Source organism: Lutra lutra, chromosome 15 (genome assembly GCF_902655055.1).
Source record: "Lutra lutra chromosome 15, mLutLut1.2, whole genome shotgun sequence".
In the NCBI taxonomy this organism is placed as follows: Eukaryota; Metazoa; Chordata; class Mammalia; order Carnivora; family Mustelidae; genus Lutra; species Lutra lutra.
Window position 1 is genome coordinate 26,342,506 of NC_062292.1, and position 26,384 is coordinate 26,368,889.

Genomic DNA, 26,384 nt, shown 5'->3' on the forward strand with positions numbered 1-26,384 from the left:
GAAATTCTCTTTCCCTCTTCCTCTGTTCCTCCTCAACGCCTTCCTTCCACTTGTGTGGATTTTTTTCTCTCTCTCTCAAATAAATAAAAAAATAAACTTTAGGAAATTAGAAGACTAATACCTCATAATTTAGTACAGACAATAAAGCGACTATATTTTCTTGTATATATTAAATATTTGCATGCTTAATCCTCAAAGTAAATATAGTTGTTAGAGCTCTTATCTCTGTTGTATAATTTTTACTTGAACTTATTCAAGCAAAATATAGGCTGACCAGGAGGCAAACTACAACTTTTGAATTGATTTTTCTAAGATTAGCATTCAGACATTGGAAATTAACTTTGTGATCTTAGACTTAGTTTTTATTAGGGTTATGATGGGTATTGGTGTAGATTTTGATATATATCAATCTAAGAAGTTAAATCTGCTTTTCATATTTAACATACTTATTTACTTCAGTATCACATCTTGCTAGTCCTTTTGGGCTATTAGAATCCTACATTTAATTTTTGAGTTATTTTCCCCTACTGACTTTTTTTCTTTTCTTTTCTTTTCTTTTCCTTCTTTCTTTCTTTCTTTCTTTCTTTTTTTTTTTTTTAAAGATTTTATTTATTTATTTGACAGACAGAGATCACAAGTAGGCAGAGAGGCAGGCAGAGAGAGAGGAGGAAGCAGGCTCCCCACTGAGCAGAGAGCCTGAGCGGGGCTCGATCCCAGGACCCTGGGATCATGACGTGAGCCAAAGGCAGAGGCTTTAACCCACTGAGCCACCCAGGTGCCCCGATGCCTAAGTATTTATAAGTTGGTTTTTTTAACTTCAGTATATTTATTTCTGCAATTTGTAATGTTTGTTCTGTTCTTCTCTGACTCAAGGTTATGGCTCATCCGTATTGTTGTATTTGCCTGTCGTTGGTTAGTTTTGTGTATAGTATTTTATTAAATGAATATACCCCAGTTTTGTGGTTGTTGGACTTTTGGGTTCTTCTCAGTTTTGGCCTATTCACAAACAGTGCTGCTATCTTGTATATGTACCCAGGTGTATGTATGCATATGTAGCTATGGTATGTGTGTAGGAGTGGGATTGATGAGTCATAGGACACATCTTTAGCATATAACAAACTGTTTTCCTGAGTAGCTGTAGTAGTTACTCTTCCTACAGGTGTTGCTTTTGCACTGTATTCTTGCCAATACTTGGTATCACAATAGACTTTCTTAGTTTAGCTAATCTTGAGAGTATGTATTGCTGTTTCTTTGTGGTTTTAATTTGCATTTTCCTAATGACTAATGAGGTTGAACATACTATGTTTTTTGTTTGCCATTTGGATTTTTTTGTGTATGTAAAGTACTTGTTTAAACTTTTTGCATCTTTTCTATTTAGTTGATTTTCTAAGAGTTTGTTGTTTATATAGTCTAGATAAAAATTCTTTGTCTTATCTATCTATATCTTCAGCAAGTATTTTCTTCATCTAATTGGGCTATTTCATTATCTTAATGATGTCCTTGACCAATGAAGTTTCCGTTTTTAGTAGAGTTAAATTTATTGGTCTTTTCTGTTATAATTAGTGCCTTTTGTGTTAGGTAAGGAATTTCCTACTTGAGGTCATGGAGACATTTTGCCATATTAAGTACTTGAAGCTTTATTTTTATCTTTCACATTAAGATTATAATCTGCTTGGGAATTTATTATTGTGTATAATGTGAGGGATAGGCAGCTTTTCATATGGATATCCGGTTGTCCAAGTATCCTTAATTAAAAAGCCCATTGTTTTTCTACTGCTCTCAAGCACCATCTTTGTCATGCATAATGTGTCCATATATGTGAGGGTCCATTTCTAGGCTCTTTTTTCTGCTTCACTGGTGTATTTATCTTTTTGGCAGAACTACAATGTATTAAATATTAGAACTTGAAGTTACTGTTCTTCTTTAGCAAATTCTTGCTATTTATGACTCTTGTTGTTCCTATATAAATTTTAGAACCACCTAGTACATTTTCATGGTAAACCTGCTGTGATTTTTATTAGGATTACTTTGACTCCATAGATCAATTTGGGAGAGCATATCTGTATATAATATTGAGTATTCCGACCCATGAATGTAGTATTTCTCTGTTTATAATTAGGTCCTAAGAATGTCTTTCAAAATTTTGATATTTTTCAGGGTATTATTCTTACATATCTTTGTTTTAGATTTGTTCTTAGGTCTTCATCATTTTTTTAATACTATTATAAACAGTGTGTCTTCAATTTCAGTTTCTTACTGTTTGTTGCTGGTATACAGAAATACCATTGATTTTTATAGATAATTATTTTGTATCCAGCACCCTTGTTAAATTCTCATTAATTCTGATTATTTGTAGATTCTTTTATGTCTTCTGTATACACACCGTCATCTGCAAATAATAACAGTTTAGTTTCTTTCTTTATGATCCTTATATCTTTTATTTATTTTTCTTGTCTTACTCTGCTGGCTAGGACTTCCGGTACAATGATGAATAGAAGTGGTGATAGCGGGGCATCCTAGTCTTGGTGCTGATCTCAAAGTGAAAGCTTTCGACGTGTCACCATTAGGTATGATGTTTTCTGGAGGTTTTTTTGTAGGTACTTTTTATCTTTCAAGGAAGTAAATTTCTATTCCCAGTTTCCTAAGAGGACATTTTTCCTTTTAATCATGAGTGGGGATTGCGTATTCTTCAAAATTTTTGTGCATCTGAGGTGATACTTATTTTTTAAAAATTCTGTTAATGTGAATAATTACATTGGTTTAATATTAAAAGGTAAATCAACGTTGCACCTAGGGTGACCAACCATCCTGATTTGCCCAGGCATATTCTAGTTTTATCACTGAACACTTTGCATTCTAGGAAACCCCACCAGGATGGTTGTTTGCACTACTTGTATTCCTTGTGTAAACCAAACTTGGCCATGTGTTTACCTCTATATTGTTTGGTTTTCTAAATCTTGGCTTAGGATTTTGCATCTATTTTCATTAGTGACATTGTGCTGTAAGTTTTTTCTTACACTGATCTTTTCCAGCTTTGCTATAAAGATTGTTAAAATGATTTGGGGGAATGTACCCTTTTTCTGTTTTTTGGAAGGATTTATATAGTCTAGGAAGGGTATCTGCTGAATGTTTAAAGATTTTACTGAAGAATCTCTTTGGATTTGTTTGCTTGCAGAAAGGTTTAAACTATTGATTCACTTATGTGCTTATCCAGTTATTCTAGAACAAAATAACTGTTACACAACAGTTGTGCTTATTCAGTTTTTGTTAAAAATGTCACCCGTGACATGTTATACTTTTTCAAGGAGTTGTCTGTTTCATCTAAATTTTCCTCATCTTATTGGCATATTGGTTTTGATATTAATTATTATTATGTTTTTTAAAGATTATTTATTTATTTCACAGAGAGAGAGATCACAGTAGGCAGAGAGGCAGGCAGAGAGAGAGAGGAGGAAGCAGGCACTCCGCTGAGCAGAGAGCCTGATGCGGGGCTCGATCCCAGGACCCTGGGATCATGACCTGAGCCGAAGGCAGAGGCTTAACCCACTGAGCCACCCAGATGCCTGGTTTTGTTATTAATTATTTAATATTAACTTTTTACTGATACTTTTCATTCCTGACTCTCCTTACTGCTGCTTTGTCTTTTCCTCTTTTTTTCTTGGTCAGGTCTTGCCAGGGATGTATCAGTTTCAATCAGAACCAACTATTGTCATTGTTTATCGTCTCTGTTTTTTTATCTTTTTCCATTTTACTAATTTATGCTCCTTACAATTTCTAATGTTCTACTTTGGTTTTATTTTATTGTTCCTTTCCTAATTTGTTAACTTGGATATACATATTATTATGCGGACTTCCCCCCCCTCCCGGGCCCCCGCCCATACAAGGATTTAAGGCCTTTGCATCTAATGATTTTAGTATGGTATTCTGTTTGTTATTCTTTAGTTTAAAAGAATTTCTAATTTTCATTATAGTTCTTCTTAGGCCTGTGGGTTAATTAGATGTAAACTTAGCACTTGGACATCGGGATTTTCTTGTCTTTCTGTTGTTGATTTTGTTTTAATTATGTTGTCAGAAAATACTTTGTGCTTTTTTCCTTTGAATATATTTGCACTGTCACCTGGTGGTTAGTTAAATTTTGAAATATTTGTGTTTGAAAAGAATGTGTTTTCTGCAGTTGTATGCTGTCATATAAAGTTTTTAAATGTATCATGAAAATTTTCTGCATTTTTACTGGGTTTTGTTTCCTTGTTAGGTGAATTACTGAATAATTATATTTGGGGTGAGTTTCTTCTAGACAGCAGAGATTTTTTTTATTTACTCTGCCAGATTCAGTCCTAATATTTTACATTTAATGTAATTTAATGTGATAATTATTACATTTAATATAAATGTTATGGCTGGAGCCTACCATTAATTATTTGTTTTATGTTTCTTTTCTCTGTTGTTTTTTTTGTTTTCTTATGTGTTACTTGAATGTTTTTTAGAATTTCATTTTTACTTATTTATAGTGGTTTTGAGTACATTTATAGATTTTTAGGGGTTACTGTAGATATTACATTATATTTATAACTTATCACAGTATTGTTGACTTCTATTTACATTTGCTTTTAAATAAGCCATCTCATTGTGTCACCTGTAGTCCAGTTTTTTCCCTTCTTCCTTCTTTCCTTCCTTTTCTTTTGGTCTTGCTTGTTTTGTGCTTTCTTTTCAACTTAAAAAAAAGTTATGCTCGGAGGACTGAATAAAGCTTATAATTAAGCCTGCCTGACATTACAGAATTTAGGTGTTAAATATGTCTATGTTTATGGGGTAGTGGTATGGTAAGACTTTTTAGTTTGTACTTCATATGGCTAAATGAGCTTGGCTTTTGGTAGTAACTCATAGAATGAATGTATCTGTATATGTATGTATGTGTATATATATTTAAAGACTTCTTTTTTTTTTTTAACAGAAGTTTTCAGTTCATAGCAAAAGTGAGAAGAGGGTGCAGAGATTTCCCGTATACTCCTTGCCTTCACATGTGCAAAACCTCCGCCATTATCAGCATCCCTCATGAGAGGATACATTTGTTATAACTCATGAGCCTGACATGATATACTTTGGGATTCCCTCTTGGTTTTGTACATTCTTTGGGTTTGGAGAACTGTTTAATGACATGTATTCATCATTATAGGGTCATACAGAGTATTCTCAATGCCCTTAAATTCTTCTGTGCTCCACCTATTCATCCTATTCCCTATCTCCAAGCGCTGGCAGTCACTGATTCTTACTGTTTCTTTGGTTTTGCCTTTTCCAGAATATCGTAGAATTGGGAATTATATAGTATGTAGCCTTTCGCATTGGCTTTTTTCACTTAGTAATATGCATTTAAGTTTCATCCATGTCTTTTTATGTTTTTAGAGCTCATTTCTTCTTAGCACTAAATAATATTCCATTGTCTGGATGTAATACTGTTTACCCTTTGCCTACTGAAGGGCACCTGGGTTGCTTCCAAGTTAGTAATTATGAATAAAGCTCCTATACATATGGTTTAGTATAGACACACGTTTATCGAGGAATATAATTACTGAGTCATATGCTAAAATTATGTTTACTTTTAAAAGAAATTGCCAAGTTGTCTTCCAAAGTGGTTGTTCAGTTTTTCTTTCCTGCCAGGAATAAGTGAGAGTTCCTATGGCTGCACATTTTTGTCAGCATTGGATGTTGTCATTGTTCTGGATTTTGGATTCTCTAATAGATATACAGGGGTATCTCATTATTGTTTTCATATATATGTTAAATTTTGCTACTCTCTTTTTTTAACTTTTTTTCTGAAAGTATACCAGTATTCTTTTGTTCAGATTTGAATATATCAGATGATTGAAATAGTCTTGGTAGCTACAATCTATTCTAATTATATAGGCTTATATTTTAAAAATTTTAAAAAATATTTATTTATTGGAAAGAATGCATGCATTCGAGAGAGAGCAGAAGTGGGGGGAGAGGCAGAGGGAGAGGAAGAAGCTGATGCCCCGCTGAACAGGGAGCCCCAACACAGGGCCCAATCCCAGGACCCTGGGATCACGACTTGAACTGAAGGCAGACGCTTAACTGACTGAGCCACCCAGGCATCCCTAATTGTATTAGCTTTTAAAAAACAAAATTTACACACTAAGTTTAATACTTTAGCACATTTTTCTCAAATCATGAGCACAAGTCAGATCACTAAGTACCAGTGACATCTGTGTGCAGCGAAACAAATGTCAATAGAAGGGGGCTTCTTATTTTCAAATTCTTTCACATTTTAGCCTTCTGGGATTCTGAAACTTTTTTTTTTCTTTTTCTTTTTAATTTAGAGAGAGATTGAGTTTGTATGCAAGCAGGGGAAGGGGCAAAGGGTGAGGGAGAGAGAACCTTAAGCAGGCTCCATGCCGAGTATACAGCATGATGCAGGGCTCAGTCTCTGACCCTGAGACCATGACTGGAGCCAAAATCGAGAGTCGGATACTCAATTGGCAGAGCTATTCAGGCGCCCCTGAAACTTTACCTTTTAAATTTAAATGTTTTTAAAATTTTCTCTGGGTTTTGGCACGTCATGCTGTGTTGAGAATGGCCTTGCTATTAATATAGGCTAAGGGTTGAGCTTCAAGCATTTCTCCATTGTATGTATTTATTACTATTTTTAGTAACCCCCAAACTCATGAGGATATGGTTTTGGTTATTATTCCCAAGTAATGATCAGTATTCATTCAGATACTGATAGTTCATTTTTGTAGACTTTTTTCGTATATCCAAACAGTTTTGGACTCCGATTCATGCTTTTATTCTAGATGCTGCTGCTCCCAGTTATGAAACATGTTTGAAGGGTGAATTTAGATTAATTTTTCTTTCCAATTCCATTAAATTGTTTGCCTTTGTCTTTCTTCTCTTTTTTAGTACTATCATGTCTTTCATTGATGCCTGAAACACTTGCTTCCGTTATATTCATCACTCTGCTCTTACACTTCTGGCCACCAGATGTGTGAGTGATTTTTTAAAAATGTATTTATTTAATTTATTTATTTGATGGTTAGAGATCACAAGTAGGCAGAGAGGCAGGCAGAGAGAGGGGGGAAGCAGGCTCCCCGCTGGGCATAGAGCCCAATGCGGGGCTCAATCCCAGGACCCTGAGACCATGACCTGAGCCAAAGGCAGAGGCCCAACTCTCTGAGCCACCCAGGCACCCCTGTGTGAGTGATTTTTACACTAAGTAATTCTTAAGTTCTGTGTGGACACCAAGTGAGTATCCCCCAATTCAGTTCAATTCTGATACTTTTCTACCTGGTGTTTGCCTCAGAGTCTACAGGTTAATGGCTCAGTCTTACAAGGCTGATGCCACTTCAGATGCTAAGTGCAAGTCCACCTTGTCACCTGTTCTTTGGACTGACTATAAATCGGAGGTTCCTGTGACCTCCTCTTTGGGTTTGATAATTTGTTAGAATGGCTTACCAAACTCAGGAAAACAGTTACTTGCTGGGATACCACTTCATTATGAAAGAATATACAGCTCAGGAATAGCTAGATGGAAGAGATCCACAGAGCAAGGTATATGAGAAGGAATGTAGAACTTCCATACACTGTCAAGGTGTGCCACCCTCTCAGCATCTCTACGTGTTCACCAACCTGTACTGTTGCTTCCCTTGGCAACCAGCCCTCATTTGGGGTTCTGCAGGAGCCCTTAGCCCCCAGGCATGTCATTAAGTGGACGGAAACTTAACATTAAGGGTTTTAGGAGCTGTGGACAGGAGCTGAATGAAGACCAATTATATATTTTTTATTATAAATCACAGTTATCATAGTGCCCTAATACTTAGCCAAACACCCTTAGAATCTCATTAAATACAAATGCCTCAAATTTAGTATGTGCTAAGTGATTTCCATTTCTCTAAACTGTAACAATTTTTTTTTGTCTTGATACTTTTCCAGAATTTTTTACCTAGGTACGTTGCGTCATCTTATGTTCTCTATCTTAGGGCAGCATTTGTATCTTACTAGTTTAATCCTTTATTTTTTAGATTTTTTTTTTTAAAAGATTATTTATTTATTTATTTGACAGAGAGAGATCACAAGCAGGCAGAGAGGCAGGCAGAGAGAGAGGAGGAAGCAGGCTCCCCGCTGAGCAGAGAGCCCGATGCGGGGCTTGATCCCAGGACCCCGAGATCATGACCCAAGCCGAAGGCAGCGACCTAACCCGCTGAGCCACCCAGGCGCCCCTATTTTTTAGATTTTATAGTATTTTTATTTTTATATTCCCTGGATTTTTGATTGTCAATAAAATTATTGTTTTCAAAAAAATAAGCTTACCTCATGTAAAGCAACATCCATATATAATAGTAGATGTGTTGTCCAGCATAAGCTTTGGGGTACTAAGAGGGTGGGGCATTATCCTTAGAGAATAGGGCATTAGAGTTTACTATTTTGGGGTTTCAGGTGATATTGGAAATTTTTCTCTGGTGTTTCAAGCTCAAAACTGGAATGAAATTATTAATATGATCTTAATTATGTATTACGTATCACACCAGTGATATTGGCTATCTCTGGATGTTGATATTATAAATGTTGATTTTATCTTTCCTTTAAATGTATTTTTTTTTTTAAGATTTTATTTATTTATTTGACAGAGAGAGATAACAAGTAGGCAGAGAGGCAGGCAGAGAGAGGGGGAAGCAGGCTCCTCGCAGAGCAGAGAGCCCGATGCGGGGCTCGATCCCAGGACCCTGAGATCATGACCTGAGCCGAAGGCAGAGGCTCTAACCCACTGAGCCACCCAGACGCCCCTAAATGTATTTTTTAAAACGGTCATATTAAAGACTCTCAGCATTTGTTTAAATAAGGTTTTGAAGAATGGAGCATTTCAGGGTAATTAATGAAAAAGGTTAATTGGTGACCACGGGATGCTTTTTCTGAGTTAGAGATTAGGATCGCTGGTGTTGAAAATATGCATGAACCAAAAGGCAAAAGACAAGAGGTATCAGTGATGGTAGGAAATGACCGGGATGTTTTGTAGATGGCTAAGATCAGTAGAGTGATTTCACTGCTTGGATTGAGCCAGATCAGAGTGGTTTGGAGTGGAAGACTAATTTTTGGAAATGGACATGGGGTGTGAGAGTTTATCAGTTGATCAGTTTTTATTTAAAAGAGTTCCGAGACAGACTGTGTCTTTGAGGGAGAGCAAGGTTTGGTTAAAGTGGGAATATGGTGTGAAAAATTTTAGGGTGCAGAATAGTTTATTACGCTGGATGTAAGAGTTGAAAGCATTTGACAATGCTAATTACTTTTTTTACACTCTCCCCTCATTGGTCCATGTTTTCTATAATAGTATGCTGTGTTGTCTTTTGGTTTTGTGGCTACCATTTTGTACTTCTTGATAGTTAATGGAGAACTGCTCTTTCTTTCTTTGCCCATCTCTTAAAACATTGGTGTTCTCCCTACCATCTTGCTTTTTATTTATTTATTTATTTATTTCTTATTTCTGCTGACTGTACTGGTGACATGGGATGATTTAATTATCATAGCTTCAGGTTTATTATTCTCCTTTCTCATAGCTTATATGTCTTTAGTGTATTTTTTTATCCTGTTTATTCTCTTTCCTCATGGTTTTCCCTAGGAAAATTCTTTAAGTCCTTCAAGGCTAATTTACTTTCATTTCATTTACTTTCAGATCTAACTTCACTTATCCAGTTGCCTCTCTACTCTTCCCTAGTTTTCCATCTAGGTTAGAAGCAGCCTTACCTTAAATTCTGTACGCATACCATCATCATAATATTTACTATGATATTTCAGTTGTTGGCTTACTTGTTAGTTCTCTTCCCTGGACTGAGTTCCATGAGGGCAAGGTCTGTAGTTTTCTTTTCTTTCTTTCTTTTTTAAAATTAACATAAAATGTATTATTTGTTTCAGAGGTATAGGTCTGTGATTCATCAGTCTTACACAATTCACAGCACAGGCTATAGCACATACCCTCCCCCATGTCCATCACCCAGCCACCCTGTTGCTCCCACTCCCCTTCCCTCCAGCAACCCTCAGTTTCCTGGGATTAAAGAGTTTCTTGGGGCGCCTGGGTGGCTCAGTGGGTTAAGCCGCTGCCTTAGGCTCAGGTCATGATCTCAGAGTCCTGGGATCGAGCCCCGCATCGGGCTCTCTGCTCCGCAGGGAGCCTGCTTCCTCCTCTCTCTCTGCCTGCCTCTCTGCCTACTTGTGATCTCTCTGTCAAATAAATAAATAAAATCTTAAAAAAAAAAAAAAAGTTTCTTATGGTTTCTCTCACTCTCTGGTTTCATCTTATTTCATTTTTCCCTCTCTTCCCCTGTTATCCTCTGTCTTGTTCCTGAAATTCCTCATATCAATGAGATCATATGATAATTGTCTTTCCCTGATTGACTTATTTAGCTTAACATACTACCCTCTAGTTCTATCCACATTGTTTCAAATGGCAAGATTTTGGCATTTTTTTTTGAAGCTGCATAATATTTCATTGTGTGTGTGTGTGTGTGGTCTTTATCCATTCATCTGTTGATGGACATCTGGGCTCTTTCCATAGTTTGGCTAGTGGACATTGCTGCTATAAGTCCTTCTATAACATTGGGGTGCACATTGGGGTACACATGCCCCTAGGACTATAGTTTTTTAAATCCTGTTCTTCCCGCTGCTTAGTAAAATGCTTAGCACTGGTAAATATTTGAATTAAGAAGTTACCAATTGTATTACCAATTATGTATGGATTGTCATAGAAGAGAGGGTGCTAATGTTAATAAACCTTAAAAGTCTGTTTACCCTTTCTAGTCATGAAAGAAATGAAAAGTTAAATAATGAGGTACTGTTTTCAAGAAGTACTATAGCATAATGAGTAACAGCCGGAATTCTGGAGCAAGGGGACTGCCATAATTTGAATACCATTTCTGCCACTTAGATGTTGTATGATCTTGGTCAATTCACCTAACCTTTCTGTGCTTTTCATTTTCCTAATGTGTAATAGTACTTATGTCACATCTTATGATAAATATTACACAAGTATTCATAATTGTTATTTTACACTTTAAAAACTGGTTCAATGTATTTGGTTTAGATTAAGACAGCCACTTATAGATACTGGTGATAGAAATTTAAATTTTTGTAGTGTTTCTGGGAAGCCATTTCACATAGTGAAGCTTTCCTAACTCTATTTTTGGTTGAATAACTTCAGTTTTTAAAAATTTTTATTTTTTTTTTTAAAGATTTTATTTATTTATTTGACAGAGAGATCACAAGTAGGCAGAAAGGCAGACAGAGAAAGAGGAGGAAGCAGGCTTCCTGCTGAGCGGAGAGCCCCATGTGGGGCTCGATCCCAGGATCCTGGGATCATTACCTGGGCCGAAGGCAGAGACTTTAATCCACTGAGCCACCCAGGCACCCCGAATAACTTCATTTTTAATAATCCTTTAATAAAAATTGAAATGCAGGCTTATGTTCCAGAATTACTCAGGCAACAACTTAAATCTCTAGTAAGATGATAGTGGTTAAATACATTGTTGAGGGGCACCTGGGTAGCTCAGTAGGTTAAGTCTCTGCCTTCAGCTTGGGTCATGATCTCAGGGTGCTGGGATCGAGCCCCACATTGGGATCTTTGCTCAGCAGGGAGCCTGCTTCCCTCTCTCTCTCTGCCTGCCTCTCTGCCTATTTGTGATCTCTGTCTGTCAAATAAATAAATAAAATCTTTAAAAAAAATAGATTGTTGGGGCGCCTGGGTGGCTCAGTGGGTTAAGCCGCTGCCTTCGGCTCGGGTCATGATCTCAGAGTCCTGGGATCGAGCCCTGCATCGGGCTCTCTGCTCAGCGGGGAGCCTGCTTCCTCCTCTCTCTCTGCCTGCCTCTCTGCCTGCTTGTGATCTCTCTCTGTCAAATAAATAAAATCTTTAAAAAAAAAATAAAAAAAATAGATTGTTGAATATGATTCAGCAGTTAAAATGTTTGCATTTTAATGTCATAGGAAAATGTTATGATACACGTAGATAAGATATCAAAGACAAAGCATTATCTTATTTTTTTAAGATTTTATTTATTTGACAGAGAGAGCAAGCTTGCTCGAAGGAGAGTGTGTGCAAAAGCAGAGAGGGGTAAAGGGAGGGTGAGAAGCAGACTCCCTGCTGTGTAGGGAGCCAGATATGGGGGGTATAGTTTGAACCCGGGATCTTAGGATCATGACCTGAGCGGAAGGCAGATGCTTAACTGACTGAGCCACTCAGGCGCCCCAGATGAATCATTATCTTTAAACATGTCTTAAAAAATGCTTAAGAGACAAATGTTAAGATGCTAACTTGTGATTGCTTTTGGCTATAACCTCTGTGAAACTAATTTTTATTTTAAAATGGAGTTAATAGCTCACGTGCTGACATTAATTGCAACCAAATGAGGTAATTGGAAAGTCGTTATATGTTTCCTGTTATTTTTAAGTCACACTGTCAATTTTGTTGATCATTTTTATCTGAATAATGAATAAAGTCATTAAGTTTCTCAGTATTTTTTAACATAGAACTTGCAGCTCTTTTTGTCTGCAATTTTTCATCCCTGCAGTCTGTTGTTACTGTCCAATTTTCTAGAAATTATTTTCCAAGTGTAAAGTTATTTTATGATCACGGTGATGCCAGTGTGATTTGGTTTAAGCTTTTTATCCCCCCTCTCTATTTTGTCTGCAGCAACTGGAACAGATCCAGAAGGAGCTGAGTGTTTTGGAAGAGGATATTAAAAGAGTGGAAGTAAGAAATCAGGAATTTCTCACATCTCTAGCAATTTTCAGTTTCATGAAATTGTCACTTTCCCTTTAAATTACTGCATTGAATTTATGGGATTTGTTTCCACTATATAAAATGTAACAGATGTTACTTAAATTTTAATTCAGAGTGCATTTCTGTAGAAAAAGCGTTCTGAACACTTTATGATTAAATGTATTCTAAATTTGTTTTCACTGCTTTATTGCCATAATTATTCTTGGGTAGATTGAAAAAATCATTTAGTTTTCTTGGTATGGTATCATAGTAACTTAACTCCCACAAAACCCTCGATTATCATTAAAATTACAATGTCTTTTTGTAGTAAAAGACATTGTAATTTTAATGAATTTTTTTTTACTTTTACTAAGTAAAAGTAAATAATTTCACTTTTACTTAGTAAAAGTAAATTTTTTTTTTAACTTTTACTAAGTAAATAATTTTTTATGTATCTACTGTGCTAAGGTTAATTTACAAAGAGTTATGAAAACACGTGAATACTCTAGGCATTTATAGTATAATATAATTTACCGAAATCAATAGGAAGATCTCTTGGAGGCTCATAGGCTATTATGTTGTGATATTATTTTCTGAGCTTCATTTAAATTTAGTGTGTGTTTTAGATTGTTCACATGTTGTAACTTTCTTTTGCTGATATGTAGACATGTAAAATGATCTCGAGTTTAATATTTTGTGGAAATTCATTATCCCATGTGGCATTCTTAACTTGTTACTACTATGCTTATGTCCCATGTTGGCTGTGTTACTGAACTGAGCTTGGATTAAACAGACGTAATTCTACCTGATTACGTATCTTTAGTGGGATTTTAAAATTTCTGCTTTCCCATTGATCAGAATAGCACATAAAAAAGGACAGGTTGTTGGTTTGATTCGGAGGTGCATAATTTATGCAATAATGGTTGATTAAGAGACTTCTCCCTCTGAGGTAATGCGTTAGACTTTAAGTCATTATTTTATTTAAAGATTTTATTTATTTATTTGACAGAGAGAGAGATCACAAGCAGGCAGAGAGGCAGGCAGAGAGAGAGGAGGAAGCAGGCTCCCTGCTGAGCAGAGAGCGCTAAGTCATTATTTTAAAATGGTAATATTTGAATCAGGATGACTGTTACTTAATGTTTTCAGAGGATGTTTTTAAAGTAAACAAAATACCCTGTTTGGACTTCAAAGAGCTGAACCTAATGCTTCACGTACCATACTTTCATAGTTATATTTATCAATGGGTTCTCTCTTGGATTAATGATTAGCTTATTGTACAATATAGTACATCTCATTTGAAATATTTACATTTGTCTTTTTCTGCATTTGGTGGCTTCCTTAGTGATTAACAATATTTGTTAAAGAGTTTCTAGTTTTTTAAGAATGTGTACCATAGAAAAAGTTGTCTTTCAACTTTTAGATTATCTTGCTTTTGTGCTCTGAGGAGAGGAACCCTTGAGAAATAGGGATGTTGAGAAAAATGTGACTGATAAAAATCTAGGATTGGAAGGGAACGTAATATATCTCACTTATCTGACTTACATATTTTCTGTTTGGAGTGTCCACTATAACTCAAATAATTGTGTTTTTAGGAAATGAGCGGCTTGTACTCTCCTGTCAGTGAGGATAGCACAGTACCTCAATTTGAAGCTCCTTCTCCATCACACAGGTACAAAGCTTCAAACTTGTAATTACTTAGGATTTATGTTGCAAAATGCACATATGGTACTAGTCCTTGGGAACTTTTCCATGTAATATACAAAACCCCTGAGAAATTGCTTTTGGTCATGATCTAGAAATGAGATTCAGATGGCCCATCTGTTTCCTTAATGCTTTGAATTTTCATGCCATGAACAGCAGAATATTGTAATATTATGAATTCACTGTTGGATTAAAAGTTTGGTGAATTTCTTGAAATAATAGTAGTTTTAAATATCTTGTGAGTTAAAAGCAAATGACCTTAAAAGTCTATAATTTGAGAAGATGAAAAATGGTAGGTAATATTAGGGAGAAATTTGATGAAGTAAATCCTTGGGCTTTTCCCCTAAAAACTTGGGTATTTTCTTCATTACTCTGTGCTCTTAATTTGTGTTCTCTTCTATATGCTCTGTTAGAACAGGGATTGTATTTGTCTTGCTTGTGATTGTTTCCCTGGGTTTTAGAGTAGCAGTAATGACTGGCCTTGTTCATTAAGTATTTGTGAAGTACAGTAAATGTCCATGGTTCTTCTAGCTCTGAAGTTCTAGTTCATGAAATATATATTCTACCTAAAATTGGAATTTGAACTTTCTGCTTGAAGTGTTCAAAGTAAGGGCAGTTTTACATGTCTTTATCTTGTTAATCCATTTAAGATAATGGCTCAGTGGACTCTTTTCAAACAACTAGTTTTATTTTTTTTATTTTTTTTTATTTTATTTATTTATTTTTTAAAGATTTTATTTATTTATTTGACAGAGAGAGATCACAAGTAGACAGAGAGGCAGGCAGAGAGAGAGACAGAGAGGGAAGCAGGCTTCCCGCCGAGCAGAGAGCCCGATGCGGGACTCGATCCCAGGACCCTGAGATCATGACCTGAGCCGAAGGCAGCAGCTTAACCCACTGAGCCACCCAGGCGCCCCAAACAACTAGTTTTAAAATAAGATGTGAATTGTTAGGCAGTTCAGTGCCACTACAAGTGATTACAGCAGCCTTCAAAACCTGTGTTAGTTTAGGAAGGCTGTGGTGGATCTAGCTTGGTTTGGTCTGTGGAGAGAGGTGCACAGGGGACCTTCTAGTTAATGAAGGTTCCTGGGTGTTTGATATTTTCCTCATTAACCATTTTTGGAGAATCCTTGTGAGTTCTAGTGGATTCTAGAGTCATATTAGCCGTGTAATTCAACTTTTTTCCTTTATATATATATATATATATTTTTTTTTTTTTTTAAAGATTTTATTTATTTATTTGACAGAGAGAGATCACAAGTAGGCAGAGAGGCAGGCAGAGAGAGAGGAGGAAGCAGGCTCCCTGCTGAGCAGAGAGCCCGATTCGGGGCTCGATCCCAGGACCCTGAGATCATGACCTGAGCCGAAGGCAGCGGCTTAACCCACTGAGCCACCCAGGCGCCCCTATTTTGTTTTTTTTAAAACACTTGGGAATGACTCAGTCTGTGGGATATTGTTACCTTTAAGTTAATGCTCCCTTTCTGAAATACATGGGATCTTTGTCAGTGGAATACTATGTGAGTGTATGCAGGTAAGCAAAAATTGTCATCTCACAAAATACTCACTCACAGTTCCCATTGTCCTCTCTCTTGTTTAATGGTAGCATTTCTTTCTGTTTGTCCAGGTTTGTTATTCAGTCTCTCACTGGTGGGTTTTAGTAACATGTGATAATATAGTATTATATTAATTTAACTGGCTCTATTTATTGAATGACTCTGATATGGGCTAGGCACTATTGTATTTTTTTTTTTTTTTTAAAGATTTTATTTATTTATTTGACAGAGAGAGATCACAAGTAGACAGAGAGGCAGGCAGAGAGAGAGAGGGAAGCAGGCTTCTTGCTGAGCAGAGAGCCCGATGCGGGACTCGATCCCAGGACCCTGAGATCACGACCTGAGCCGAAGGCAGCGGCTTAACCCACTGAGCCACCCAGGCGCCCGGCACTATTGTATTTGTTGGAATATAGCTGGCATAGTCCCTGCCCTTAATGGAGCTTACCGTTTAGGAGGTGTCTGTGTGAGGCTTGGGGAGATACTAAACAAATAAATATATATGATGTAGTAGTAGTACTATAAAGTACGTAAGTAGTACATTAGGAAGAAAAATTAAACATATTAGGGGTTTGCTAAAAAGATCAGGGCATATTAAGACTGGAAATAGCATGTAGTTCCAGTCAGTTTGCATACTCAGGCTTCTCTGGGAGTTGATATTTAAGCTGACAGATGAATGAAGTGTAAATATTAGAAAGTCAGGGCCCCCAGGATCTATAGGCAGTTGAGTGTCCCACTCTTGGGTTCTGCTCAGGTTGTAATCTCAGGGTCATTAGAGTGAGCCCCTAGTCAGACTGCCCTGAGGGCAGAGTCGGTTGAAGACTCTTTCTCCCTCTCCTTCTGCCCCATTCCCCCAAAACTAAGTAAATCTTTAAAAAAGAAAAATCATGGGAAAGTTTTGAGCAGGATCTGATTTAGATTTTAAAATGTTTATTGGGGTACCCATGTGGGGGATAGAGAAGAGACTCTGTCCCAACCCTCTGCCGCTGGAAGTGTGGTAAAAGTTAGGAAGCAAATACAGTCTGGAAGAGAGGAGATCATGTCTTAGATTAGGATTTTATTGAAGGAAGAGATGAGAAATGGTTGATTATAAAATAAAATAAGCAGGGGTATCTGGGTGGCTCAATTGGTTAAGGGTCTGCCTTGGGCTCAGGTCATAATCCCAGGGTCTTGATATCGAGTCTCTCATTGGGCTCCCTGCTCAGTGGGTGCTCTGTCTGCTCTCTCCCTCTTTCCCTCTGTGTCAAATAAATTCTTTAAAAAAAAAAAGCAGATCTTACAAAAGATTCAGGATTTCATAAAGTCTATGAAAACTTTGTCAGAGAACTGCTAAAATCCTATACAAAGCTGTTGTCAGATAAGGTTCTGGCTGAGTTAACTTAGTTAATAGTTGAAGAAATGAAAACAGGCAAACATAGGACTTAAAGAGTATTTTGATATTTTCGTAGAACAAGTAATTTGAATATCAAGGTTTGAGAGAGATACTTGGGAAAAACAATGTAGCCCTAAAGGACTCTTAGGAAATGACCCTTAAGATTAAGATGTGAAATTAAACATATTATGTTATACTATCAATATTTTCTTTTTCTTTTTTTTCTTTTAATATTTATTTATTTGACAGACAGATCACAAGTAGGCAGACAGGCAGGCAGAGAGAGAGGAGGAAGCAGGCTCCCCGCCGAGCAGAGAGCCGGATGTGGGGCTCAATCCCAGGACCCTGGGATCATGACCTGAGCCGAAGGCAGAGGCTTTAACCCACTGAGCCACCTAGGCGCCCCTATTTTTCTTTATTTTTAAGAAATAGTATGTAGTTCCAGTCATAGTAACTTTGTTCCCCCATAATTATTAACTTGATTATTTAAATGTAAGACAGTTTTGCTTTTTGTTATTTCAGTTATTCTGTAATGAGGACCTCTTTTTATATGTCTGGTCATTGAATTCCTTACGTAGATTCTAAGTTAATGATTAGATCATGTATTGAAATGAGAAGAAAAACAAAAGACATGTAACTGTTTTCTCTAACTCTACTCTCCCTAGGATTCTATCTTCTGTATACCATGATTAGCTCTAATTTTCATATAGTATGTATTCTCTTCCTGCTGTTTAGACCCTCCGTATTACATGGACTCTAGCAATGGCTTTTTTAAAATTTTTTAAAAGATTTTATTTATTTATTTGACAGAGAGAGATCACAAGTAGACAGAGAGGCAGGCAGAGAGAGAGAGAGGGAAGCAGGCTCCCTGCTGAGCAGAGAGCCCGATGCAGGACTCGATCCCAGAGACCTGAAATCATGACCTGAGCCGAAGGCAGCAGCTTAACCCACTGAGCCACCCAGGTGCCCTAGCAATGGCTTTTTAACTATCCTTTTGCAGTGTATTACAAGAAATCTGATCATGTTTCTTTCCTGCTTAAAATCCTTCAGTGGCTTTCCACTGCATGTAAGTTGGTTTAGATTCAGCTCTTTTGCATGGCCTTCCATATCTTTTTTTGTGCTTTGGAATTAAATTTAACTCCTGAAACAGGATGTTAAAATACCTTTACTTATACCTTGTTCCTTTTGCCTGGAAATTTCTGGATTCATCTCTTACATAGTTCTCCCTTCCCAAAGTGACCCTTCCCTCCCCCCACTGCCCAAGAATCCAACCAAGGGGAAACTCTTCTTTGTTCTTTTTTGATACACCATTTCCCTAAAGACTGAAGGGGAGAAAGGAAGGAGGCGATAGAATTAAACACTTAAAACAAAGTGTATTTATTTTGTTCCTGCTTCTGTTGGTGTGTACTAGTTTTGTATATTTCCCATAGTGTACTGTAATTCTGTGACTATTTAGTTTTTCTTATACTCCTTTATTTTTTTTTTATTTTTATTTTTTTTTATTTGACAGATAGAGATCACAGGTAGGCAGCGAGGCAGGCAGAGAGAGAGAGGAGGAAGCGGGCTCCCTGCCGAGCAGAGAGCCCGATGCGGGGCTCAATCCCAGGACCCTAGGATCATGACCTGAGCTGAAGGCAGAGGCTTTAACCCACTGAGCCACCCAGGCGCCCCATACTCCTTTATTTTTATATGAGCATTTATACAGATTAGGACTTAAATTTTTTTTTTTTTTTTTTTTTTTACTTTTTAAGATTTTATTTATTTATTTGACGGACAGAGATCACAAGTAGGCAGAGAGGCAGGCAGAGAGAGAAGGGGAAGCATGCTCCCCACTGAGTAGAGAGCCCGATGTGGAGCTCAATCCCAGGACCCCGGGATTATGACCCGAGCAAAGGCAGAGGCTTTAACCCACTGAGCCACCCAGGCACCCTAAAATATGTTTTTGATTAGAAGAATTTTATTTAATTTTTGTTAGTTTGTTAGATTTTGACTGAAGCATGACCTTTAGTATACTTAATAATTAAACTTATGCAATCTTTAAAAAACAACAGAACAGAAGCTGTCAGCCAGGCTTCATTGGAGTGTGGTTGAGGGGGAGGGAGTTGGTGTGTGATTTTTCCTTCATAAAATCAGTTGAATTTTTTTTTTTTTAACACTTTGAAACCTTCATCCATTACAGATTTCTCTTATCAGAATTAATTTAAGCTGAAGATTGCTGTTTTCAGGGCCTTTTTCATTCTGCTTTAGATTATGAGGGAGGAAGTCTCCACAATTCATAGTGAGCTGTAATTTGTACTTTGCTGTTACGTAACTATATGTGTCAAATTATGAGTGAGTTAGAGAATAGTAGGCAAGCAGGTCTTTTTTACTTTTTGCTAAATGGGATTGGTCCTTTTATCTGGTAGTACAGCTATCAGCATATCTATCTTAATATACTCTTTCAGAGGATTATTAATATATGATATTAATATATTATTAATATGCACAGAGGATATTAATTTTTAACTTTAACTCAAACTTTAAGTATTAAAATGAAACATTTTTGTTCAGATTTCTTCTTGATAAAGATAGTTGATGATTTTTAGGTTAAAACATTCTTGGACCAAAAAATCTAATATCTAAAATTTAGATTTTAATTCTTCTTTAAAACCATGATCAGTAATTTGCTTGTAAATTTTTAAATGCTTCTTATTGATGTGTTTTCTATCTTAGAAATGATTGTGTTAAAATTCTTTGTCTTTAAGCAAGTATTTCAGAATCATCAATTTTCAGTCTCTCACCTCTGTGTTTTCAGAACTTCAAATAACTTATTTGGAGATAATGTATTAGTTTAAACTTAAGGTAGATATGCTTAAGGTAGATATGCTTTAATGTGATCCAGATAGTTACTGGAATTAAATTTGCAGAATAACTTTTGCCTTCCTATGATAAAATAATAAATAAATACAATGGAAATACAGTAAATAAAATTTTCTGACTTAGACTCTCCAATCCTTAAAATCTTCTTACCCATAAGAGAATTCCCTTTTTTTTTTTTTAAGATTTTATTTATTTATTTGTTAGAGCACACACACGCACAAGCAGGAGGAGTAGCAGGCAGAGTGAAGCAGGGTCCCCACTGAGCGCGGAGCCTGGTGTGGGACTAGATCCCCGGACCCTGGGATCATGATCTGAGCTGAAGGCAGATGCTTAACTGACTGAACCACCCAGGCATTTCCCATAAGAAACTTTAGTTGATCATGAATTTAATTAATTTTTTTGAAAGACATATTTATAAGTTTAAAATCTGAATTGTTAAGGTTGTCTGTGGTGTAGAAGAGGGAGGTTTATAAATAAAAAAGAGGTAAAACTTTATGGAAGACACTTTTGCTTTTATTTAATTACTTTTAACAGATGTTTTTGAGACTTACCTTTAATTTGTGTTTCTATTGACAAAGGTCCAGTTGAATCAAAATGTAGTCATAATAGGAAGGAAAAGCAAAGGGTCACTTTATCAATGTTAGAATTATTTATTATTAAGAATATATACAGGGACGCCTGGGTGGCTCAGTCGGGTAAGCCGCTGCCCTCGGCTTAGGTCATGACCCAGGGTGCTGGGATCGAGTCCCGCATCGGGCTCCTTGCTCAGCAGGGAGCCTGCTTCTCTCTCTGCCTCTGCCTGCCACTCTGCCTGCTTGTGTGCTCTCTCTCTCTCTGACAAATAAATAAATAAAATCTTAAAAAAAAAAAAGAATATGTACATAGCGTTGTGAGTTAATACTTTGTGAATTTGTGTATTTTATAATTTGAGTAAACTAATGAAATTCAAGGAATTTGATATTTCATAATGGGTGTGGACTAGATTATGAAATTCTTCTTTAGCTCAATTGTGTCAGTGAACGATTATGTTTACTTATGCAATTATATTTACCTACAGTCATAAAAAGGAAAATAATGTGTGGTGGTGGGTGGTAGTTTTGGATGGCTCTGAAATCAGGACCTCAACCAAAACCAAGAGTCAAATGCTTAACTGACTGTGCCACTCAGGTGCTCCCCCTGCCCCGTTCCTAATTCTTGTATACTATGTCTTTGGCTGGATTATGACCCGGTGTTAATGGATCTTTCTTGAGATATTAATGCTTAAGTTCTTGGTACTTTTGGCATTTATTATTAGTTCAGTTGCTTTATTTTACTTGGGGAGAAAACTTTTTTAAAATATAGGAATTGAAATTTTCTTTCTTTCTTTCTTTCTTTTTTTTTTTTTTTAAATATTTTATTTATTTATTTGACAGAGAGACAGCGAGAGAGGGAACACAAGCAGGGGAAGTGAGAGAGGGAGGAGCAGGTTTCCGGTAGAGCAGGGAGCCTGATGCAGGGCTTGATCCCAGAATCTTGGAATCATGACTTAGCTGAACGCAGAGGCTTAACGACTGAGCCACCCAGGTGCCCCAGGATTGAAAATTTTAAAAAGATTTTATTTATTTATTTAGAAAGCTGACCAGTGGGGGGAGGGGCAGAGGGAAAGGTAGAGGGAGGGAATCTTAAGGAGACTCTGTTCTGAGCGCAGAGCTTAACCCAGGGCTTGATCCCATGACCCAGATGCTTAATCAACTGAGCCACCTAGGCACCCCAGGAATTGAAATGTTTTTGTGGTCAAGTCTAACTCTAATCCTTACAAGTATGTCTGTAATTATATATTTTAAACAAATCTTCCTACATAAACCTAAAGAGTTTTTATTTAGTCTTTATTTCCTTTATTCAAGAGGGAAATTGTAACAATACAGGAAATTCTCCACACACAGGCTGACACTTTTTTCCATATCTCCTCTTTTTTCTTTTTTTAAAGATTTTATTTATTTGTGTGGCAGAGAGAGAGAGACAGACAGACATCACAAGTAGGCAGAGAGGCAGGCAGAGAGAGAGAGGGGGAAGCAGGCTCCCCACTGAGCAGAGAGCCCGATGTGGGGCTCGATCCCAGGAGATCATGCCCTGAGCTGAAGGCAGAGGCTTAACCCACGGAGCTACCCAGGTGCCCCAGATTAGGTGAATCTTAACAAATCTCTGCTATACTTGCATCAAGGACTTTTGAACATAAATGATGTGTTGCTGTGTTTTAATGACGTTTATATATGGTGTGGGAGCCATAGTAGTTGACGGTTTAATTGTTGGGAGTACTGAGGAGTTACTTGCCTTTGTGTAAGTTACTTGCCCTATTGTGCAAAGGAGTTGAAATAAAAGTCATAAGAGATGGAGGACATTGAAAATCTTACAGAATTTTCAACTTGAGCTAAACAAAAAGAAACAAAATGCAGAAAAACTTCCTTGTCAATTAATATAGCACGTACTCTTCATACACCTGCAATTTCTTTCTTTCTTTCTTTTTTAAAAGATTTTATTCATTTATTTTTCTGAGAGAGAGAGAGAGAGACCTAGCTCATAAGCAGGGGAGTGGCAGAGGGAGAAACAGTCTCCCTACTGAGTAAGAAGCCTGATGTGGGGCTCGATCCCAGGATTCTGGGATCACGACCCAAGCCAAATGCAGATGCTTAACAGACTGAGCCACCTAGGTGTCCCACATCTGCAATCTCTCATTAAATTGATAGGTAGTAGAAAATTAGCAAGTTATGAAAACCTTTTCTGAAACTGTGCAGTTTCTTTATTTAGAATGTCTGAAGAGTGGGCGTCTGGGTGGCTCAGTAGGTTAAGCCTCCACCTTCTGCTCAGGTCATGATCTCAGCAGGGGGCCTGTTTCCCCCTCTCTCTGGCTGCCTCTTTGCCTACTTCTGATCTCTGTCAAATAAATAAATAAAATCTTAAAAAAAAAAAAAAGAATGAAGAGTTTATTCTTCAGTCACTCAGCCAGCTTTGGAGGGCATATAAGACATGTTTAACAGTCCCTTCTTATAGGGACTGGATATACAGTTGTGAATATGATAGCCCCTAGAACCCTACTCTCATGGTTACATAGCTTTAGGATGAAAAATATGTTAGGGGCGCCTGGGTGGCTCAGTGGGTTAAAGCCTCTGCCTTCAGCTCAGGTCATGATCCCAGGGTCCTGGGATTGAGCCCTGCATCGGGCTCTCTGCTCAGCAGGAAGCCTGCTTCCTCCTCTCTCTGACTGCCTCTCTGCCTACTTGTAATCTCTGTCTGTCAAATGAATAAATAAAATCTTTAAAAAAAAATAATTTCTGTTTAAAAAAAAAGAAAAAGAAAAATATGTTATGCTGGCAAATGAATTTTTCTGCTTAGAATATGTGAATAAGACTTTGATTCCAAAAATTAAAATAATCAAAAGGCTTTTAACTCTGAAGCTGTGGTATTTATATTTGATTTGTAGGCATTTCAGGATTTTTTTAATTTTTTTTTTTTTTAAAGATTTTATTTATTTATTTGACAGAGAGAGATCACAAGCAGGCAGAGAGGCAGGCAGAGAGAGAGGAGGAAGCAGGCTCCCTGCTGAGCAGAGAGCCCGATGCGGGGCTCGATCCCAGGACCCTGAGATCATGACCTGAGCCGAAGGCAGCGGCTTAACCCACTGAGCCACCCAGGCGCCCCGCATTTCAGGATTTTTTTAAAAGCACCTTTGAGTTCTTGTTATAAAGTATAATTTGTCATCACTTAATGGTGATAACAGTATATTTCAGTTCTGAAATCTAAGGTGTGAATAGGCCAAATTCCAGTGTGTATAAGTTTTAACTAAGACTCTTGTTTGTAATGAAGATTTTTGAACCCTTCCTCCAAATCTCATCATGAGGTTGGTGGTGGATCCCAGAGATTTATTTATTTTTTTATTTTTATTTTTTTTAAAGATTTTATTTATTTAACAGACAGAGATCACAAGCAGGCAGAGAGGCAGGCAGAGAGAGAGGAAGGGAAGCAGGCTCCCCACTGAGCAGAGAGCCCGATGTGGGGCTCGATCCCAGGACCCTGGGATCATGACCTGAGCCGAAGGCAGAGGCTTTAACCCACTGAGCCACCCAGGCGCCCCTGGATCCCAGAGATTTAAATGCAAGTTTGGGGGAATCATACTTTAAAAATATGTAAACATTGGTTTAGTAGGTAGTGAATATGTCTGTATTACTGAGATGTGTCTAAATAAACCTTTAAATCAGATACAATTTTTTTCATTAAAGAAAGCTCAAATATTTAATACTAATGTTTTATATCTTTAGCTTATTTCACCTTTCAGAGAGGATAAAATAAAGATTTCTGTTTTACTCTCAACTATGAGAAGTTATGTATTTTTCTATAATGTCTTAAGAACACCTGAAAACAAAACAAAACAAAATACCTGAAATCAAATTTCTGGACTTGAGAGAGTCAGGGAAGTTGAAATAAAGCTTTGGGTGGGAAGCTGAGTATTGATTGATGTATACCAACCATTTCTTGTTGATTTTATCGATAGACTGTGATTAGATCCTTTTTTTGTCTTGTCAGGTTAGTCATAGAGGAAACTTTCCACCTCTTTGATTATTTTAGGTATACCTTGATTGTGGGAGGTCTGGGATGGGGGAGGTTGGGAAAACAGTCAGAATACCTGGTAACCCTGTTTTAGTTATAAGGGTAACTGAATAAAGCATAAATTTTTTTTTAAAGATTTTATTTACTTATTTGTCAGAGAGAGAGAGAGAGAGTACACAGAAGTAGGCAGAGAGGCAGGCAGAGGCAGAGGGAGAAGCAGGTCCCCTGCCCAGCAAGGAGCCCGATGCGGGGCTTGAGCCCAGACTCCAGGATCATGACCTGAGCCGAAGGCAGCGGCTTAACCAAATGAGCCACCCAGGCACCCTAAAGCATAAAATTTTAAGTGCTAGTACCATTTTTTGTTTCTGCTGTTTATGGTCTTTCACATATGCAAGTTCTAGCATATTTTCCCTGTTCTTCAGCTCCTCTACCTTTGAATTGTAAGTTTTTGGAGTGCTTTTTCCTGCTTTCTTTGCCTTAACAACCTTTTCTAAGGTTATTTCAGATAACTGGGCTTTTGTAACACTAACATTTGTGTTTTCTGTATCATTTGATAATTAAAAATTTCTCCTCTGTGAATTAAAACTAAATTCTGAACTATTTCCCATTACTAGAAAGTGGTAGTAGAATATAAAGTGTTTAAACATTGCACTTAGCCTAACAAACTGCGACTTTCACTAGTTTTGGAGGTGGATCAGTCTCATCAGTCTTATTCTTTAGAGCTTAATCTTTTGTTTTTTTAAATTCTGCCAAGGAGAATTCCAGAGGCAGCAAGCAATAGATTTAGACCTATTCTGTCTTTCAGACATTTTTCGTCATACTTGCTTTTTATATCTGCCAGCAGTAAGTAAACTGTTGTTATAAAGAAAACTTTAAAATAGGTTGCTCTTTTGCTTTTCCTTTTCAACTTTAGGAATAATTTTGGAGTTACAGACATTTTAAAAGGCAGTATAAATATTAGGTTCATATAGTCCCCGTATGCACTGTGTAACTACAACCCTTCCTAACCATGTATAATTAAAAAAGGACAATTAATAAGGGTATTGGGGAGCATTTTTCTGGAGTTCTGAAATACTGTAGTAACATCTGTTTTTTTAAAAACAAACTGAATTTCTTCTTTTTCCTAGAGGCCATGGATAGGTAATCTGGAACCCAGTATTTTTACTACTGAAGTTGCATTTCTCAAGTAAATCCAAGCTGTAAAATATATAGGTTCCTATAACATTTTTTGAAACCTTTGGAGTCAGAAGTGTTTGAGTATTTAGTGTTCTCTCTGTCTACCACCCCCTGCTCCATAATTATTATATGTTACTGATGGAAGAATAAGAGACCGTTACACATAATCAGGCACATTAATATTTTAGCATTGAAACATGATGTTCATAGTGAAATGATAACAGATATGTGCAGGGCAAGTTTTACTTTCAAATAAGTCACAAAAGTGTGTGATTTTTGGAGTTTTAGGAATTGAAGTTTTATGTAATCTTTTTGAGCCCAATATTTTTAAAAGCCGAACTGTGTGTTGCTAAAAAGACCTTTGGAGTCAGCAGTGTTTATTTTCACG

The 26,384-nt window shown here is 36.9% G+C and overlaps 1 protein-coding gene across 6 annotated transcripts in view; it reads left to right on the forward strand.

The window, feature by feature from the left end:
• Window positions 1–26,384, forward strand: part of COP1 (COP1 E3 ubiquitin ligase) — a 250,858-nt gene that overhangs the window by 52,144 nt on the left and 172,330 nt on the right. For all 6 annotated transcript variants that reach the window (XM_047704561.1, XM_047704560.1, XM_047704558.1 and 3 more), the window contains 2 exons: window positions 12,689–12,748; window positions 14,350–14,426. In XM_047704561.1, coding sequence (XP_047560517.1) covers window positions 12,689–12,748; window positions 14,350–14,426 — 137 coding nt within the window. The remainder of the gene's footprint in view (window positions 1–12,688; window positions 12,749–14,349; window positions 14,427–26,384) is intronic.